The following is a 20,751-nucleotide window of genomic DNA, read 5'->3' as shown; positions in this document are numbered from 1 at the left end:
AATATGTCGTGAAAGTGTCGCTACATATCGCAAAATGTCGTGAAATACACAATTATATACAAAAATCTGAGATAGTGAGAGTAAACAACCACATACACAGAAAATAATGTCCATAAAACATAGTCATACATAAAAAAATACAAGTAACATGTCATAAACCATAATAATAATAATGCATGCAATTTCAAAACGAAAATGCTGCTCAAACCCTGGCCTTGCAAGTAGCTTTGTTGTGTCCCAATGCGCCACCGTTTGAACATTTGCGTGGTTCCTTGACTTTTTGACCGTTCGATGGAAATCGGTTAGTCCGTAGTCTTCCTGCATTGCTCTTTCTTGGACGACCTACAGGTTTCTTCTCCACTGGTACACCGATTCTCATGTTCTGCATGTGTTCTGGAAGCACCCATTCATCCTCCTCGCCCACAACATTAATTGTTGCATCGTAAGTATTCTTCCACGTCTCCTTTGTGTAATAGGGGGATGACAGAGCGTAGACACTGACATTCTGAGTAAGCGCTGCAGCACATGCATGGGGACAAGGAATTTTCAACAATTGGAACATGCCGCAAGTGCAAGTTCTCTCAACTAAGTTCACATCTCCGCCTTTTTCAAAGTCAGAACCGTCAGCACCTCTTCCAACATTAAACAATTGTGCACCGTTACGTAGGACACTTCTACGTCTACCATCCTCGTGTTGCTTTATCAAATCTTCCTCAAAATGAGTTGCCAAAGGGGTAACACACTTACTTGCCTTCTCCGTACGGTTAGCAAACCAATTTTGTAAAGTGTGAACCTTATGAACTCAACTAGAGTAGTTATTGGATATGCCCGAATTCTTCGATCACGTTGTTAAGGCTTTTTGCAGCGTTGTTTGTCATGATGTTGTACCTGTCTCCTAGACAATAAGGACGAGCCCATTTTTCTAATCCTATATTGTCAACATAAGCAGCGATGGGAGGATCCATCTGTCGGAGCACCTGCAAATGTCTATCACATTCCCTCTTCGACCATGCGTAAGCGGCCAACCATATTTGCGTGTTACATACATCAGTCTTGAACTTGTGGGTGACATTCATAGAAATATGTTTGTAGCATGCACGGATGGCATGCTTCGGGAAAATAACCTCGACAAGATGTTCAATGCTTTGATGCCTATCCGATACAAACACTAACTTTTCAACCTCCCCAATCGCTTCCTTTAACTTCGCAAGAAATACTTCCAAGAGTCATGATTCTCGGCCGTCAACAATTGCAAAGGCAATCGAAAACAGTTGGTTATTTGCATCGTACGCTACAGCAACTAGCATTGTGCCCCCAAACCTTGTCTTCAAGACCGTGCTGTCGATACTAATCACAGGACGACAAAACTTAAATCCCCTCCTACAAGCAGCCAGTGACCAGAAACAGTACTTGAACCTGTTATCCTCTGTGATAATGTCTGTAATAGTACCTGGATTCTTCTGTTCCAGCACGTAAAAGTAACCGGTAATCGACTATAAGCCGCCGCCGGCGTACCCCTCGAATACATAAGTCCCTTCTCTCGGCACCTCCAAGCCTTCTCATAGCTCATCTTGATCCCATACTCCCGAAACATATCCCTTTGTATGTCTTTAGCTTTGTACTTAGTTCCATCCGATTTGAACTTGTTCTTAATGAGGTGGCCAACAACCCACGGTCTTTGCTTGACGGTTATCAGCATGTCTAGAATCCAGGCTACATGTGTGTTCGTTGTGGAATACGGTAACCTCAAACATGTCACAACGTGCCCTCTTCCTCCCCCTCACTCTCCATTTGCAATCCGAACCCCCGCAAGTTGCATAAAAAACATCGGTCCCGTACTTCTTCACCATGAACTCAAAATTCATTTTCAATGCAAACCTTCCAACCACATTTTTCAATTCGAGTCTTATTTGTATACGGCTTGCCAACATATATTTCCCCACGAATGTGTACCGGTAAAAGAAGTTGTATAAACCTTATTTTCCTCTATGTCTTCCCTTGTCCACACAATAGGTTTGAATTTTGTACAAACTTCAAAATCGGATGGTACGGTACTACGAGGAGGACACAGGCGGCTACTGCGGTGCTCGGTGTTTCGTGATTTTCACTCCGAGGGGTTCTTCTTTCTTGGTCTTTCCTTTGCTCCCTTGGACGTGGTGGAGATGGTGGAGGTAGTTCTAACCTTAAAGAAGGTACTTCTATAGGTTCATGAACTTCCAACTCCGCATCACCATCCTCGTTCAAATCTACTATAGGATCATTGTTGTAAAATGCACCATCAAACTCATTGAACTGGTCAAATCCATAGTCAACCCTATTATCCTCCTCTATATTAGTAGGGGCTGCTCATTCATCCCTACTACCGGATCGTTTCGGGACAAAACTCCCAACAACACTTCTTGGGAGGACAGTTGGCGGAGTAGGCCCCAAAAGCGCATGCCTTTTAACCTTAGTCACAAACAGTGGCAGCAAGTTCTCCACACTCATTTTTGCCTTCATTCTTAAGAACAATCTTACTTGACTATCTTTCACTAAAACTTCTGGCGGTATCATATTGCCTTTCATGTACATATAACACACCTCTATTTTCAGTTCATACACAATAGGGTCTATATCCAATTCTTCATACAAAATATCATTCATCTTTTCTAAAGTAGTGTCAACCTCAAACATTAACATCTTACTTTTGGGATTATTGAAAATCCAGTTGAAACCTTCAACTGCCCAAGCCCCATCATATAGTACAACTACAAACACATTCGAATCTGCAAAACAAAATGACCACAAATTATAACAAACCAATATGTCGCAAGATATCGCGAACCTATCGCTACTTATCGCGAAATAATTGCAAAATACAGTAAGTCGACAAACGTCGCGAACATGTCGAGAAAAATAAAAAATATCCACAATATAACACAATAATTCTATGTGTCGCGACTTGTGTCGCGACATGTCGATACATGTCGCTAAATGTCATCCCTAACCTCTTGTCAGCTCTTAATCGCTAAATGTCGCTAACCATGTCGAAAAATATCGCTAAAATTGCAAAAAAAAACCAGTAAACTCGCAGACTTGCTGCATTTCGTGTTTCATTGACAAAGGGTGTCAAAAGGGTACATAAAAACCACGGATATGTGTAGATCTATTACTTTCAACATAAATACATCTAAATCAAACAATAATTACTAAAGAAATTACATACCCATTATTGTTTAAAGGAATGACTTTCTTAGAGCTTTGGTTGGGTTTCAAGTTCCCTTTGAGTAAGTCGGCCGAACACTAGCTCCGGTGGTGGCAATGTGTGTATTGTAGAGAGAGAGAGAGAGAGAGAGAGAGAGAGAGAGAGAGAGAGAGAGAGAGAGAGAGAGAGAGAGAGAGAGAGAGAGAGAGAGAGAAATCCGAGAGATAGAGAGAGAGAAAGTGTTATGAATATTTTTTGGTTTGTTTTAGGAGTAAAATTGTAAGGGAAAAATGTTTTAAGTATAGTTTCCATAATGTAAAAAATGCTAGCATAGTTTTAGTGTATTATATATTTTTAAGCATATATTGTCAAATTTCCCTTTTAATTTCAACTTGCTCTTTGATATTCCTGTTATTCTATTTTTTTATTATTATTAGATTTTCTAACATTTGAAAATGTCACTTTTAGGTAGTTTTAGTAACATTAATGGCTTTAATAACATTTGTGAAAAATGTAAGATATACCCATGTGAGTATAGGTACAAATGTCACTATATTCTTTTTAGTATCATTTGGAAAAATGTTACTAAAAAATAATTAAATTAATATTAATTTCATAATAAAATTGTATATATTTTAATTTTTTTATTAAATAATTTTTTAATAAAAAAACATATAATTAGAAAATAGAATTTTGTAATGCAAATATATAGACATTATCATAAGATAAAATTTTATAAATACTTTTCATTAATTTATATCAATAACAGATTAACATTACAATAAAATTTATGTATACAAAATATCACGTAACAAAAACTTAAATCAATACATTTACAAAGATGGAGTAAAACTAAGTTCATGTCCATACAATCAATTTCTTTTATTTCTTTAAAGAAGATCTCTTTATTTTGTTTTACAATAATCCAAAATGCTTGTACAGTGAAAATTATAATCGTACACAAAAAGTAAAATAGATGTTCGTAAACAAAAGTATGAGAACCATCAAGATCAAAGGAAATTCATTAACAATAATCAATATCATGAATACATCTGCAAAAAATAACTCAGGAATTGATAAAATGAACAATAGTATATGCACAGTAAATCAAAAAAATTATATCACAAAACTCAAAAACAAATTCAAACCAAAAGTTTATACAATAAACATACATATACAATCAAAAGAAAATTAAATATAAATGTATGGGAGCTTTACCTAGACTCACACTGGGTTTAGAAATCTAAACTATGGCATCCTCATCCATCCACAAAAACGAGATGGGAGCAGACACATAATTAAGAGCTTCAAAACCAATTTTTGGATGGATCGTGTTGTCGAGATGAGAGGATTTCTTTCGTGTTGGGTGGATCGCATTTGAGGAAAGATCCAAAAGTGTTAAACTCACTTTTTAAAACATATACGAAATTGTCACTCATTTATCCTGAAAACGCTCTCTGCATAAGTAGTGAAGTCCAATGCAGGATATCATCCTCTTATCTTACACTTGTGTCTTACTACAATAATAACCAGTCAAAAATAAAGAAACTAACATAATCTCATTGCTCAAAAAATTTACCAAGCTTATCTGAAATAAGATCATATAAACTAAAAAATTAATATTTGTACCAAGAATAAGAGTCACCATAATTTTTCATAATCCATATGTGAACTACTGTGTCTTCATCCACATATATCATAGAAAGACACCCACCCAAAAATTTTAGCTATGTCCCCACCATCATTACCTCTCCAAAATTTAGGTAACTTTATAAGATTAAATTTCTCCTTACCTATATCAAAAGCAATTATCCCTGTAAATAATTCCAGTTCATCTTCATCATTAGTTGTATTACTATTTTCATAGCTAATAGACCAATAAATGAAGTTATTAACATTAATGGACATGCCCATAGATAGTATAACAGAACAGTAGCAGAGTCAAATTCTGGAAATAGGTTAGACATTGAAATTCCTTTCCATGAATTGTTTCTCAAACTCCCAATTTGGTGACCCTCTTTAAAAGAATGTCGAGGTGTGAACACCACCACATTAAAATCATTGGTTAAGGGGTCATAGCCAAGCCACCAAAATAATAATATTAACTCATATACAGAGAAGAGAGAAAAAAATAGAGAAAGCAGAGAGAGAATTACCCATTCAGAGAAAGATCCCATCGAAAGAACGAGAGAGAGAATGAGAGGACCGAGAAAGGGGAAGGAAGCTTGATCTGTGTCCGCTTGCACCGTCAATGGCTGAACAATAGCCGTCTGAGATGCGTCGTCGTGCTCGGAGAAGGAGAGAGCTTATGGGTGTTAGGTTTTAGGGGCCGGCGAATCTCACGGTGGGGTCGGATTTGACCGTCGGTGACAGAAAAAATTTCTACCGGGACTGAGAAGAGAAACCGTGTAGCTGTAAAATGGCATTTTTTCATCTTAAAATTTTTAATTTTTTACTAATATTTATTTATTTATTTGAAAATTTTAGTAATATTATTTTTTTAAAACAGTTAGAAATATTAATTTAAGGCATTATTTTATATTGTTAAAAAATTGGTATTTTTACTCACATTTTAAAATGTTAGTCATTTTCATATTTTGTGACACTTTTACAAATGTGATTATTTATATATTTTAATGACATTTTTTTTTTTAAATACTATTAAATTTAAATATATATAAACTAGTGACGTTTTATGTCAAATGTCAATAAAACATATCAATGTTGACATTTTGAAGAGATGTTATTAATCAAAGGGTTTATTTTATAAATATGGCTTTTTTTTGTAAGTGGTTTAGAAATATACGGAGAAATAAAGAAATTTTATAAAAACTGGAAAGATGAATAAAAAATTTAAAATATAGAAATAACTAATTAGTATATATAACCTCTCTCAACCATGATTTGGAAAGTTGAGAACCCCCATTTTTTAGAACTCCCATTTTTTCTAGTGTTTTGCTTAAGCCAAGATTTTTTTTTTTTTTTTTTTTAGCAACAATCAAATTATTTTTTATTGAGTAATAGTCTAATTTTTTGTTTGACACCCAATAACAAATTTCTAAAGTTTTTTTTTATAACTTTTAATATTCTACACAAATATTTATGAAGTTTTGTCATTGATCTTAACTTTTTTTTTTTTTTTAAATTTGATTTTAAGTTTGCTAGTGCCACACATAATGAAATAACATATATATATTTAGCTATTTACCCTAATTAATATGAAGAAAAAAAAAAGAATGTTAATTTTCAATATATAAAGATTAAAAAAAAAAGTAACCTAATAGTCATATAAGTGATACTTTTTAACACCATATAATTAATTTGGAACCATAAAAAAAAGCAATAACAAAAAAAAAACGTAGTAAAAAAAAGTAAAAAAAAAAATTATCCTGATACTTTTTGGACACTATAGAAGTAACTATAAAAGTAACCTGAAACAATTAATAAAGATAATGATAAAAGGAACCTACTTATTTTAACATTATTAAAGTAACCTAAATAATTACATGCATAACAAATAGTAACCTAGTACTTTTAAATGCCATAAAAATTAACATATGCTAGAGACAACATCACAAAGTAACCCGATATATTTTTAATACCACTACCATAATATTTTTTTAACTCCACTACCATTACACATGCAACTTATTGGCAACATCAAAAAGTAACTCGATGATTCTAAAGTAACCTGGTACCTAGAATATTGAATTTAGTTGTGTGCTACATTTTGACTGATTTTAATGCAAACATAACATTTTTTTTCCTTTTTGTCTTTTATTATATTTTTGAAAGTAACTCGGTACTTGAAATATTAAATTTTCTTGTTATTCTATATATTTTTTACACATGTAACCTATTAATAACATCAAAAAGTAACCTGATATTTTCTAAAGTAACTTGGTACCTGGAATATTGAATTTTGTTAGTAACATAATTTTTTATATTTTGTCTTTTATTTTGCTTTCTAGAGTAATTTGATACCTAAAATATGAAATTTTGTTGATGTGCTACATTTTTTACACATATGTAACCTATTCGCAACATCAAAAAGTAACCCAATATTTTTTAAAATAATTCGATACCTGAAATATTAAATTTGGTTGATGTGTTATATTTCTTACACATGTAACCTATTGACAAATCAAAAGTAACCTGATGTTTGCTAAAGTAACCTAGAACTTGAAATATTAAATTAGGTTTAGTGTGTTATATTTTGACTGGTTTTAATGCAAAAGTAACATGTTTTTTTGTTTTTGTCTTTTTGTCTTTTATCCTGCTTTCTAAAGTAACTTGGTACTTGAGAATTTAAATAAAATATCATTGCATTCCTTTATAAAATATAATATCAAAATGTTAATTTATATTCAAATAAATAAAAAAAATACTTTGTAATAATTAAGTTAAAAATAAAATAAACCTTCTACATATATTAATAAATAGATTTTTTAAAGAAAAAATAAAATAGAAATTTAAGTTAAGAAAGAATGATTATGTAGAGTTAAAATAAATAAAATAATTATAATATAAAAATAATATAAATGTATATATATATTAATGATTTGCTTTAAAAAATATTAGAAATCTCTAAACATAAGTTAATAAAATGAAAATGTGGCTTTATTTAATAAAAACTTAAAAATATGGAAATATTTTTCCATACAACTAACTTAAATTGTAAAAAAGCCATAAGTTAAGTAAATCTCTAATTTTTTCATATCTATGAAATTTAAGGAAAAAATGCCATATTCTACGTAATTTCCTCTTAATCAAAATGTCATTTATTCACTTTGAACTGACATTTTTTTTTATCAAAAAACAATATTTTTTCAACATTTTTCTACAAATGTTACAAAACCAAATGTCATTAATTTATTTTATTTTTATATTAATTATATAGAAAATTAATATTTCTAGCTATTTATAAGGATGTTAAACACTAAGGACCCGTTTGAAACAGCTTTTGGAAAAGCTAAAAGCTGTTTTTTAAAAAAACTGTGATAAAAATATGTTTGGCAAACATTAGAAAAACAACTTTTTGAATAATTTTTGGAGAAGCTACAGCTAAAAGCTGAAGCTGCTCCAACCCAACTTTTAGAAAAAGTTATTTTGATTAAAAGACTATAATAATTTTTTTTTGTACTAAAACCATATTTACTTATTTAGTACATATTAAAAAAATAAAAATAAATAAAATAAACTAATTATAATAAAATAAATAATTATTAAATCTCTTATTTTTTTAAAAAAATAATTTATATTTTATTTTAATATTAACAAACAACATTAACCTAGAATTTTTCTTATATACTTGAGTTTCTAATTTTTTTTTTACATTTGATAAAACATAATAAACAAATACTATAAATTATTTTTATCAAATACATATAAATTTATATTTGAAAAAAAAAATTAAAAAGATATAAAAAATAAAATATTATATAAAATAAGTTCTTACATATTTGTGATTATAATAAACTAGATTATAACATTATCATTATCATTATAATAGATCTTAACAACTCACATTACTTTAAAATTTATAATTTACCAAACACTCAGCTCAACTTTTTTCCACAGTTTTTCTACAGCTGCTTTTTCTCACAGCACAGCTAACTCTGCTTTTTCCTACAGCACAGCTATGCCAAACTGGCCCTAAGATACCTAATAACAATATTCATGCGCATTTAGTTGTATATATTTTTAAGTTAACATTCATATTCATAACCTCATAAATCTATATACACATATTGGTGTAACCAAATAATGAATCATGTGAATTATATAGATTGAGTTGAGCCGGAGAGGGGACCTCAGAATCAGTTTGTTTGTGTACATGATAATACGGACAAACTTATCATCGAAACTTAACCGGCTTAACATTGCACACAGGTAGGACCATTCTACCCTATTATAGGCTTTACTCAAATCCAGTTTCAAAGCCATATAGCCATCTTGACCCTTTTGCTTTCTTTTCAAATAATGGAGGACTTCATACGAGACCATTAAGTTATCAGTTTTAAGACGGCCAAGAACGAAAACACTCTGATTACTCGAAATAACATCACCCAATAGACATTTTTAATCTCTTTGTCACAACTTTAGATATGATTTAGGCAATCACATTGCACAAAGAGATCGGCCGCAACTCGCTCATATTCTCAGGGCACTTCTTTTTAGGAATAAGGATCAAATTAGCATAGAGTCCATATGGTAGAATTGTCTAACTGTCTCAACCATGTCAACTCCCACAATATCCCAATACTTTTGAAAGAAAGTTGGGTTCATACCATCCAGTCCTGGTGACTTATCTGGATGCATCCGGGCACTTCTTGCAGCAGTTGGTGCTGCTGCTATGATGTTCTCCAGTGGTTTGATGAAGGGTTAAGGTAGTGGACGTCAGGTGAAACTATTGAAGCTGCTATGATGTGTTGGTCGATATGGCATCACCGAAACCAACTGGTTTGGAATGCTAAACAACCAAATGTTGATGATGTAAGTCTGTTAGCTAAGCTAAGCTTTGAGGAATGGAGTAATGCTCAAAAGATTTAACCATTTACCAACCTTGCTTCTCGGCAGGTTGAGATTAAGCATTGGACAAAACCGATTTATCCACAGATCAAAGTTAATATTGACGGAGCTGTGTTCATTGATAGCAGGCGTTTTGGCTGTGGTCACTACAAGAAATATCACTTTTACCGGCCACGGTTAAACTCTGCCCATTTTGCAAACTGCATCGGCAAAAATGTCAAAGTTTTACCAGCATACATTTGCAGTGGCTAAAATCTAACTTTTACCAGCACATAAGGAAAAGTCATTTTTGCCAGCTCTTTTCATTTTATGCTGGCCAAAATTCTAATACCAATATTAATTTGCCAACCCCTTTTTGCCAACACAACACAAGTAAATTCTATTTTACAAGCACAATACTAACTTTTGCCAGCACAAAAATGTGCTGGAAAAAGTGACATTTCTTGTAGTGGGTTGTGTAGGAGATAAGAAGACAAGTTTTTCCTACAGCTCCATCGCCAACAGTAACACACTTTATGAACCTCAAAGTACTCATTTTTTCTACTTTCAATTTTTTTTTTTTAAAAGAACAAAAGAAAAAAAAAACCAAAGCATGAGATCATATTCTTTCCTCTAAATAAGGCATTCCCAAACCCTAACACTAAATGGGTAATTAAAGAAAAGAAAAAACAAAAAAGAAAAGAAGTATACAAAAAGAAAAAGCAGTACTCTTGGACTTAAATATTTAGAAATACCAATAATGAATAAATTTCAAATTATTTGTTTTCTATTTTGGACTTAAACTTCAAATATTTAGGAATAATCCAATTTTCTATTAAATTGTAGTTTTTGTTTGAATACTCTTTGAATACAGTTTATTATGTTTCATCCTTAGTTTTGGATGATATTTCTTAATAAAGTGTTGTTTTTATTAAAAAAAAAAAAAAACTACACATGCATCATATTACTAATTAAAAAAAAATAGCAATAATTAATGAGATTCTTAGGAGACAAATAATAATAATTATTTATTGATATAATTAATATTACGCACATATACATAAATAATTATAAAAAAGAACACGCACACTCTTTTTAATTATTCATTAAAATAAAAATTGTCTATGTAAATAATGACATTCTACATATAGGGCATTGGGTGAGCTTTCCATTGATCATGTCACGAGTGCATTTTTTGTGAAAACAATAATCACATTTGGTGATTCTTACTTCCTCACCATTCTCAAATTCATAAGCACATATTGAGCATTGGTTTCCAAATATTGTATGCCCTTTGCATGGATATTTGCTTAGCTCAAACATTAGAATTTTGGAAGCAATCTCCTTATTAGTAACTAGGTAATATAGCAACTTTTCGCGCAACTAATTTAATATTTTTTTAGTATTATAATAAATAATTACTTAAAAATATAATTCTAATATATAGTAAAATTATAATATATTATCTTATTTCATATTATTATTAATTATTTATTTATTAAAACCTAAATGTACAATTTAATTAATTATTATTTATTAAGAAGTTTAAAATTTATTATATGTAGTATTTTAAATTGCTTTGTTAAAAGAAATTATTATTATAAAAATAAATAAGTAAGGTGGTGTAGAAAAAAATTACGGTGTTTCCCATAATACATTATTTTCATATCTCGATTATTCAAAACTATTGTTACTATTATATCTCATTTGTTGACTCATTGTATCTCACTTATTTTTATTACCGTATCGTATCTCACTTAGTTTCATCACCGTATCTCACCCGTTGTCATCATTGTATCACATCCATTGTCATTACCGTAGTTCACTTGTAGTCTTCACTATTGTATTTTTCAAATCTATATCTTAATCTTAGATTTCATCTCGAATTTTAAATGTTTTTTTAATATTTTTATGACATTAGAAAAAAATTCATTAGTTTGTTCTGTTATTATTAATTTATATGTTCTAAAATATTGATTATTGTTTTTTAAATATCTTAATTAAAAAAAATATATAAAAAATGTGATATTTTAGTTATGAGAAAATTATATTTGATTTAAATTTTAATATATTTTTTTTTAAAATTATTTCTTATTTTCTAACTTTTTTTTTAAATATTTTATATTTTTATAGAAAATTAAAATAATAGTAAAATATCAATTTGTAAATTTATGTTTTTTTTTTTAAATATTTATATTTTTATAAAAAATTAAAATAATAGTAAAATATTAATTTGTAAAGTTTGTTTTTTAGAAAAATTATTAAAATAATAGTAAAATATCAATTTGTAGATTTATGCTTTCATAAAATATTAAAATTGAGAGAATTAAGGAGAGAAGAGAAAAATAATTTTGGAGTGATTTTAGAATGTCATGTGACCGCCTCATACTTCTCCTTTATAGATATATAGATATATATATAAAAAATAAAGACCTGCTATTACTATATACATATAAAAATACGCAAATAGCTACAACAATAATACTGTCCTAATAATAGAAATTAGGATGAAGAAGATGGTAACAAAAGTAGTAATAATAATAAATGCATGCCATGATAAGCCCTGCAAAAAATATTTTAATAAAATTAATATATGTATTTTCGTATGATTAATAATACTATTATTTTTGGGGTAAGATAGACTCAATCACTGACTCTCTATATATATATACATAAAGCAAAACCTAATCCACTCCATTCCTACTATATACTGTTTCTCTCTAGAGCTTTCTCTCATATATTTTAATAAACTTAGTTTCATAATAATTCATTAATCCGTAGTCATTAAAAATAAATCTAATTAAGTTGAAGCGATCAAATCAATTAAAAATAGGTGGTGGTGCAATTATTGATAGTAATAATGGGAAAGAATATCTGAAAAACTGGCATGAAGAGTTGTATGGAGTTGCATGGTTGGTGCATCAGGAGGTTTAATATTTGGATATGATCTTGGAATTTCAGGTGGACTCACCTCCATGGATTCATTCCTAAACCAATTCTTTCCATCCGTTTATGCAAAACAAAATTCAATGACAATCTCAGATGATCAATATTGTAAATTCGACAGCCAACTCCTAACACTCTTCACATCATCACTATACGTAGCATCTTTGGTATCTTCCATTGGAGCCTCCAAAATACCAAGACTTTTGGGAAGAAGAGTCACTATGCTTTGGGGTGGAATCCTCTTTCTCATTGGAGCAATTCTCAATGCATCTGCCCAAAACATTTGGATGCTCATTCTTGGAAGACTCTTCTTGGGATTTGGCATTGGCTGTGCTAATCAGTCTGTCCCAATTTATGTCTCTGAGATGGCCCCATACAAGTACCGTGGAGCTCTCAACATGCTATTCCAGCTTACCATCACCATTGGAATATTGGTAGCCAATTTGTTAAACTACTTCTTCGCCAAGATAGAAGGCGGTTGGGGATGGCGCCTCAGCTTAGGCGGAGCCGCCGTGCCTGCTCTGCTAATCATAGCTGGAAGCTTAACCCTACCTGACACTCCTAACTCCTTGATTGAGCGTGGAAAACAGGACGAGGCTAAGGACCAGCTCACCAAAATCAGAGGAGTGGCCAATGTAGAGGAAGAGTTCAATGACTTAGTCAGTGCAAGTGAAGCGTCAAAGAAAGTTAAACACCCTTGGAGAACTCTTTTGAAAAAGAAGTACAGACCCCAATTAGCATTTGCAATTGCAATCCCAGCTTTTCAACAACTTACGGGAATGAATGTGATCACATTATACGCCCCTGTTTTATTTAAGACCATTGGGTTTGGAAGCAGTGCCTCGCTCATGTCCGCGGTCATCACGGGCCTAGTCAACACACTCGCCACCTTCGTCTCGATCCTAACCGTCGATAAGTTTGGGAGAAGGACTCTGTTCTTGGAAGGGGGAGTACAGATGTTCCTTTGCCAAGTTATCATTACAATTGGTATAGCGTTGAAGTTTGGTGTGAGCGGCAACCCGGGCGTTCTTCCCAACTGGTATGCATATGGATTGGTGTTCTTTATCTGTGTCTACGTGGCGGGATTCGCTTGGTCGTGGGGTCTGTTAGGGTGGTTAGTTTCTAGTGAAATATTCCCTCTGGAGGTTCGATCAGCGGCTCAGAGTGTTAACGTGTCGGTGAACATGATCTTCACTTTGTGTATTGCTCAGGTGTTCACAACCATGCTTTGTCACCTTAAGTTTGGTCTGTTTATTTTCTTTGCGGTGTTCGTGGTGATCATGACTGGGTTTATCTACATGTTACTTCCGGAGACTAAGGGAGTTCCTATTGATGAAATGTCTATCGTGTGGCGTAAACATCCTTATTGGCAAAAATATTATGATGATGATGATCAACAACACAGAGTTGTCCCACCAAACTTGGAGATGGTTTAAGTTGCAAAGTTTTCTTGATGGGAAGTAACATGTAGATAACTATTCTATTTTTTATCAAATAAGTAGGGTTATCCAACGGCCAAAAAGTAAAATTCTTGTATTGTTGAGGCAAGTAGACAAGTAGAAGATTGTTTAAGGGTTTTACTCCCTCTTTCTCCTCTTCGGTTCAAAATCTTATCCTCAAATACAAAATAAATAAATAAATAATTGAGGGTGCATGTGAAAATTGCCTTTGATTAGAAACAAGATATTATTTATTTCTCTATACATAAAAAAAAAAATATACAGGTTTCCCTTTTAAGCTCGTTTTTCTCACAATCTTTTCCTTCTCTTAGCCCTAGAAAGAAAGAAAGTTCAGTTGTAAGAAAATGCCAGCCGTCGGCATACCTACCGGTGGTGCCGATAAGTCCTACCTAGGGAAACTGACTCCATTTGTGACCATGACATGTATTGTTGCAGCCATGGGCGGTCTGATTTTCGGTTACGATATTGGGATTTCTGGTACTTAAACTTAACTTCTTGTATCTATATATTTTCTTTTTCTTTTTCTACCCAATGAAACTTGGACTAGTTTTTTACGTAGAAATTGATTTATCTAACAATTTAATCATTCAATTTTGCAAATGGGGTTACGTCGATGAACCCATTTTTACAAAAGTTTTTCCCGTCGGTGTACCGTAAGAAAAAGGCGGAAGAGTCGACCAATCAGTATTGCCAGTACGACAGTCAAACTCTGACCATGTTCACTTCTTCTATGTATGAGTCATTATGCAGAAAGAAATATATTGTGTTCATAAGCATGAGTCATTATGAGGAAAAAGAGTGCAGAAACAATGTCACATGCATAGAAAATCAGGGTAGTTTGACCAACTAAATAAAAGCTTACTGCAAAGAAAAAGACATGTTATAAAAAAGAACACAAGACAGAGAGTTAAAAATAATAAAAGAAAAATCCATGGACAGAAATATTAAAAGAAAATAAAATATTTGTTATTTTTAATTTTTTAACCAAACAATTAAATAAAAATAAAAATAGCCATGCTAAGGTGTGGTCTATACTTCCTCTGAAGCCACTTTATCTGTCGGAGATGGCTCCATACAACAACTCAATCCCATTCTTCCAACAACTCACCGGTATTAATGTCATCATGTTCTATGCCCCTATTTTGTTCAACACAATCGGGTTTGGAGACGATGCTTCACTTATGTCTGCTGTCATTACTGGGGTTGTTAACGTTGGTGCTACTTTGGTCTCCATTTATGGTGTTGATAAATGGGGTAGCACCAACGTTGGTCTACCTGTGCCGGTTGAGTTAAACTGCTGAGTGTTTTGCCTAACTTCGGGCAAACTAGCGTCTTGTAGGCAAACTAACTGGTTGACTTGAAGCAGCTCGAACAGACTGATTCATAGATGATGGCATCTGTGGTTGTAAATTGGGAACTGTGTTTAATGCTGATGCAGGGATATTTGTTGGACGTTGTATTCCCCGGGGATGAGATGTAAGACTGGGTTTACATCTCATCCCCGGGGAATACAACGTCCAACAAATATCCCTGCATCAGCATTAAACACAGTTCCCAATTTACAACCACAGATGCCATCATCTATGAATCAGTCTGTTCGAGCTGCTTCAAGTCAACCAGTTAGTTTGCCTACAGTACCAGTTAGTTTGCCTGAAGTTAGGCAAAACACTCAGCAGTTTAACTCAACCGGCACAGGTAGACCAACGTTGGTGCTACCCCATTTATCAACACCATAAATGGAGACCAAAGTAGCACCAACGTTAACAACCCCAGTAATGACAGCAGACATAAGTGAAGCATCGTCTCCAAACCCGATTGTGTTGAACAAAATAGGGGCATAGAACATGATGACATTAATACCGGTGAGTTGTTGGAAGAATGGGATTGAGTTGTTGTATGGAGCCATCTCCGACAGATAAAGTGGCTTCAGAGGAAGTATAGACCACACCTTAGCATGGCTATTTTTATTTTTATTTAATTGTTTGGTTAAAAAATTAAAAATAACAAATATTTTATTTTCTTTTAATATTTCTGTCCATGGATTTTTCTTTTATTATTTTTAACTCTCTGTCTTGTGTTCTTTTTTATAACATGTCTTTTTCTTTGCAGTAAGCTTTTATTTAGTTGGTCAAACTACCCTGATTTTCTATGCATGTGACATTGTTTCTGCACTCTTTTTCCTCATAATGACTCATGCTTATGAACACAATATATTTCTTTCTGCATAATGACTCATACATAGAAGAAGTGAACATGGTCAGAGTTTGACTGTCGTACTGGCAATACTGATTGGTCGACTCTTCCGCCTTTTTCTTACGGTACACCGACGGGAAAAACTTTTGTAAAAATGGGTTCATCGACGTAACCCCATTTGCAAAATTGAATGATTAAATTGTTAGATAAATCAATTTCTACGTAAAAAACTAGTCCAAGTTTCATTGGGTAGTGTTAGGCTATTTTTAGCCTATGTTTTGGATCCAATTTATGTGCATTTTTAGCTGTGTTGGGACGGAATTACGCTTGTTTTCTATGTTTTCAGGTTCTTTGGAGTAAAAGAGGTTTCGGGTGCAGAAATTCATTGAAAGACGTGCTGAGCCGAAGAAAAACTTAATTTCTGAGTTTTTTGCATATCTGGCCGCGGCGATGAAGAGGCTCGCCGCGGCGAGATTCGACTTACAGAAAGCACCTAAAATTGGCAAATTCTCGCCGCGGCGAGAGGAAGCTTGGCCGCGGCGAGATCCCGTACGGACCAGGGGCAATTTCGTCCATCGAACCCTAAATTTCAAGTATAAATAGAAAACTGCGATTGGAAGTCAGGGAGAGCGATTTGGAACCCTAAAACACAGCTGAGAGCGGCAGGAAGAGCGTAGAGATTCAAGTGAAGATCCAGAATTCACCTTCAAACAGTTCTTTTCTTTATTCCTCTTTAATTTATTTATGTTGAATATTGCTATAGGAATGGTTATGGATTTGTTTCTGAACTAAATCTCCCATTTAGGGAGGATGATGATTGTTGTTTAATGTTTTCCTAGTTAATGTTTAATTACCATTCCTCAATTCTTGTGTGTGAAATTATCTTAATTTGTGTTTAATTTCATGTTTAAGATTGATCACCTTGTGCATGCTCTATGATCTCAATTCAAAATCTGAAAAGTGAGAATTGAGAATGCTAAAATTAAGATAATCGATGTTCTATGTGAAACGAAAGTATTTACATGACTTATGTGACGAGTAGATTATTGCTTAATGCTGATTTCATGTTAGTTTAATTAAGGAATTAATTAGATAACATGTGATTTAGAATCTAGAAGATCTGGAAGGAGCTAGGTTATTTTATAATCTGTCATTCACCCCAAGAATAGGATAGTAATTAATCATTAACAATTTGGGTAAACAACAACAGGATTCTCCTCCCTATTGTCTCATCTTGCTCAACTTTAAACTGTGTTATTAAGTTTTCTGAATTTCTTTCAAATTTTACTGTTTTTAAACCGTAATTGCTTTTGATTTACCGAATAGAATCATAAGTATAATTTAGTGGTACTTAATCCAATTCCCTGTGGGATCGACCTCACCTGTGTGAGATTTACTACTTGATTGCGTATACTTGCGTAGTGTTTAAAAATATAGCAACAAGTTTTTGGCGCCGTTGCCGGGGAATTGTTAAAGATTAATATTACATAAAATTATACTAACTTCTACTTTGGTATATTTTCTCTTGCTGATTTTTTCTAACCTTTTTCTTGCAATATTTTCTTGATTCATTTCAGGAATCCTAAGTGCATGCGCCGTCAAGGACAATCAGTCATATTACCGCCTGATCCCGAAATTGAGAAAACTTGCAGAAGAATCGAAAGAACAAGAGGCAAGAAAGAGTTTCAGCAACTGCTGAAACATCAGAAATCATGGCTGCCAATGTGAACAATAATGTTGGGAACAATGGGCGTAATAATGGTAATAATGGAGGCGCTGTGGAAGATCAAGCTAATGGCCGTAGCTTGAGAGATTACATTCTCCCTACTCTGACGGGAGTGCAGTCATGTATTAGGCCACCGGCAGTGGATGCAAACAACTTCGAGATCAAACCTGCCATCCTTCAAATGGTGCAGTCTTCTGCCCCGGTTGGTGGTCTCCCTTCTGAAGATCCTAATTTGCATCTCTCTAACTTCATGGAACTTTGTGAAACTTTTAAAGTTAATGGAGTTAGCGACGATGCCATTAGATTGAGGTTGTTTCCATTCTCGCTCAGAGAACGAGCCAAGAGTTGGTTGAATTCTTTGCCACCGAATTCTATTGCTACATGGAATGATCTGGCAACAAAATTCTTGTCAAAGTTCTTTCCTCCAGCTAAGTCTGCAAAGCTAAGAGGAGAAATCAACAATTTCTGCCAACAAGATAATGAATCTCTCTATGAGGCTTGGGAGAGGTTTAAAGATCTGATCAGGAGGTGTCCCCATCATGGTATAGAGAAGTGGATGCTGGTTCACAACTTCTACAACGGGTTGGTTGGTAATACTAGAACTCTAATAGATGCAGCAGCTGGCGGAGCTTTTATGAGAAAGAGTGCTAATGAGGCATATGATCTATTGGAGGAGATGGCTCTAAACAACCAGCAGTGGCCAACTGAAAGGAGTCAATCCAAGAAAGTAGCTGGTGTGTTAGAAGTCGATGCCATCACAAAGTTAACAGCTCAGGTTGAGGCATTGACTAAAATCATTGCAGGGCAAGCTAAGCAAGCCCAAATTGTTTGTGAGTTATGTGGAGGAAGTCATCACTTTTCGGAGTGCCAAGCAGATGTGGATGATTTGCCAATGGATGAAGCTAAGGCCATTGGGAATTTTTCACAGAACAACAACAACAACAATTATGGGTTCAACCAATAACAACCGAAGAAATAGTGGGTTCTATCAACAAAGAAATCGTAACCAACGGTTTAATCAAGAACAAGCCTCTGGTGGAAGTTCTAGTTTGCGTACGTATTTCTTGCTCCAATTCATGACCGAAACTAGATCTTCAATTAAAGACCCGCAGACTCGTATGGGCCGCCTAGCAACTCAGGTAGCAACCCGCCCTCAAGGAAATTTGCCTAGCACCACTGAAGTTAATCCTAAAGAAAACTGCAAGGCAATTACCCTGAGGAGCGGTAAGAAGTATGATGGGCCTGAGTTACCACAACCAGTTGAGGTAGATGTAGAAATAAATGCTCAACCAGTGCCGACACCAACACCGACAGCAGAGAAGGCTACTGATAGCCCAGCACCACCACAACAGTCTCCACCGATTAGTACTGATCATCATGTAAAGATACCCTATCCTCAGAGGCTGAGAAAGTCAAGCTTAGACAAGCAGTTCACCAAGTTTCTAGAAGTCTTCAAAAGACTTCACATTAACATTCCTTTTGCTGAAGCTCTAGAGCAGATGCCAAGTTATGTGAAGTTTATGAAGGAAATTTTGTCAAAGAAGAGGAAGATGGAAGACTATGAGACAGTGGCTCTAACTGAAGAGTGTAGCGCTATTCTACGAAGAAACTCCTCCAAAACTCGTAGATCCAGGGAGTTTCACTATTCCTTGTACTATTGGTAAAATTGAAGGGATAAATGCACTATGTGATTTGGGAGCCGCATTAACTTAATGCCCTTGTCGTTGTTCAAAAGATTGCAGCTAGGTGAAGCAAAGCCAACTACCGTAACTCTTCAATTGGCGTATCGATCGCTAGCTCACCCTAGAGGAGTCATTGAGGATGTGTTAGTAAAGGTGGACAAGTTCATCTTCCCAACTCGATTTCATTGTTCTGGATATGGAAGAAGACAGTAATGTTCCTATCATCCTGGGGAGACCTTTCTTGGCAACAGGGAAAGCACTAATTGATGTTCAGAAAGGAGAGTTAAAGCTAAGGGTACAAGGAGATGAAGTTGTATTTAATGTACTCAAAGCAATGACCTATCCTACAGCTAGTGACAACTGTTTTGCAATTGATGTGGTGGACCAGTTGGTGGAGACAAAGACACATGCTGAAGATCCTCTTAATCTGACTTTGGTACAAGAAGAGGTGGTGGAACAAGATGGTAAGGAAGCTTATGAATATGCTATGTGGCTCGATTCTTATGGACCGCTGAATAGAAAATATTATGAAGAGTTAGGAGTCATACCAACAAAGCCTACCCCATCTACTGAAAAGCCTCCTCAACTAGAGTTAAAAGTCCTACCACAGCATCTCAGGTATGAATATTTGGGTGAAAATAAGACACTTCCTGTTATTGTGGCTTCTTCCCTATCTTCTGTAGAGACAGATAAGCTATTACGGGTTCTAAGGAAGCATTCAAAAGCCATTGGATGGACTTTAGCAGATATTAAAGGGATCAGCCCTTCAACTGTAATGCATAGAATCTTAATGGAGGAAGGAGTGAAACCAACCATTGATGCACAACGTAGATTAAATCCACCAATGAAGGAGGTTGTCAGAAAAGAAGTCTTGAAGTGGTTAGATGCAGGGGTAGCGTATCCTATCTCAGACAGTAAATGGGTGAGCCCAGTCCAAGTTGTTCCAAAGAAAGGAGGGATGACGGTGGTGAAGAATGAGAAGAATGAACTCATCCCAACCAGAACTGTCACGGGATGGAGAATTTGCATTGACTACCGAAAACTCAACAA

The 20,751-nt window shown here is 34.0% G+C and overlaps 2 protein-coding genes, 1 long non-coding RNA gene and 1 other non-coding gene across 6 annotated transcripts; 1 reads left to right on the top strand and 3 right to left on the bottom strand.

The window, feature by feature from the left end:
- Positions 1-202: 202 nt before the first annotated feature.
- On the bottom strand, positions 203-1,076 carry LOC133031446 (uncharacterized). Its single transcript, XM_061104943.1, has 2 exons — positions 846-1,076; positions 203-793 (listed from the first exon to the last, which is right to left on the bottom strand). Exons 1-2 carry the CDS (start codon positions 1,074-1,076, stop codon positions 203-205), a joined length of 822 nt encoding a protein of 273 aa, XP_060960926.1.
- A 3,103-nt stretch (positions 1,077-4,179) lies between these two features.
- Positions 4,180-5,681, bottom strand: LOC115722133 (uncharacterized). 3 transcript variants are annotated; one of them, XR_009684492.1, is made up of 2 exons: positions 5,341-5,681; positions 4,180-4,998 (listed from the first exon to the last, which is right to left on the bottom strand). It is a non-coding gene; the product is annotated as an uncharacterized LOC115722133 (long non-coding RNA). The 3 variants fall into 3 exon arrangements; XR_009684493.1 differs by having other exon boundaries at positions 4,180-4,977; XR_004012783.2 differs by having other exon boundaries at positions 4,180-4,701.
- Positions 5,682-12,564: 6,883 nt separating this feature from the next.
- LOC133030952 (sugar carrier protein C-like) lies at positions 12,565-14,830 on the top strand. The gene has a single exon (XM_061104057.1). The coding sequence runs from the start codon at positions 12,604-12,606 to the stop codon at positions 14,074-14,076; it is 1,473 nt and encodes a 490-aa protein (XP_060960040.1). The 5' UTR covers positions 12,565-12,603; the 3' UTR covers positions 14,077-14,830.
- A 3,628-nt stretch (positions 14,831-18,458) lies between these two features.
- LOC115724297 (small nucleolar RNA R71) lies at positions 18,459-18,565 on the bottom strand. Its single transcript, XR_004013095.2, has one exon. It is a non-coding gene; the product is annotated as a small nucleolar RNA R71 (small nucleolar RNA).
- Positions 18,566-20,751: the final 2,186 nt, after the last annotated feature.

This window comes from Cannabis sativa, chromosome 9 (assembly GCF_029168945.1).
Source record: "Cannabis sativa cultivar Pink pepper isolate KNU-18-1 chromosome 9, ASM2916894v1, whole genome shotgun sequence".
Classification (NCBI taxonomy): Eukaryota; Viridiplantae; Streptophyta; class Magnoliopsida; order Rosales; family Cannabaceae; genus Cannabis; species Cannabis sativa.
The sequence above is the reverse complement of the archived record's forward strand: the minus strand, read 5'-3'. Positions and strand labels throughout refer to the sequence as shown.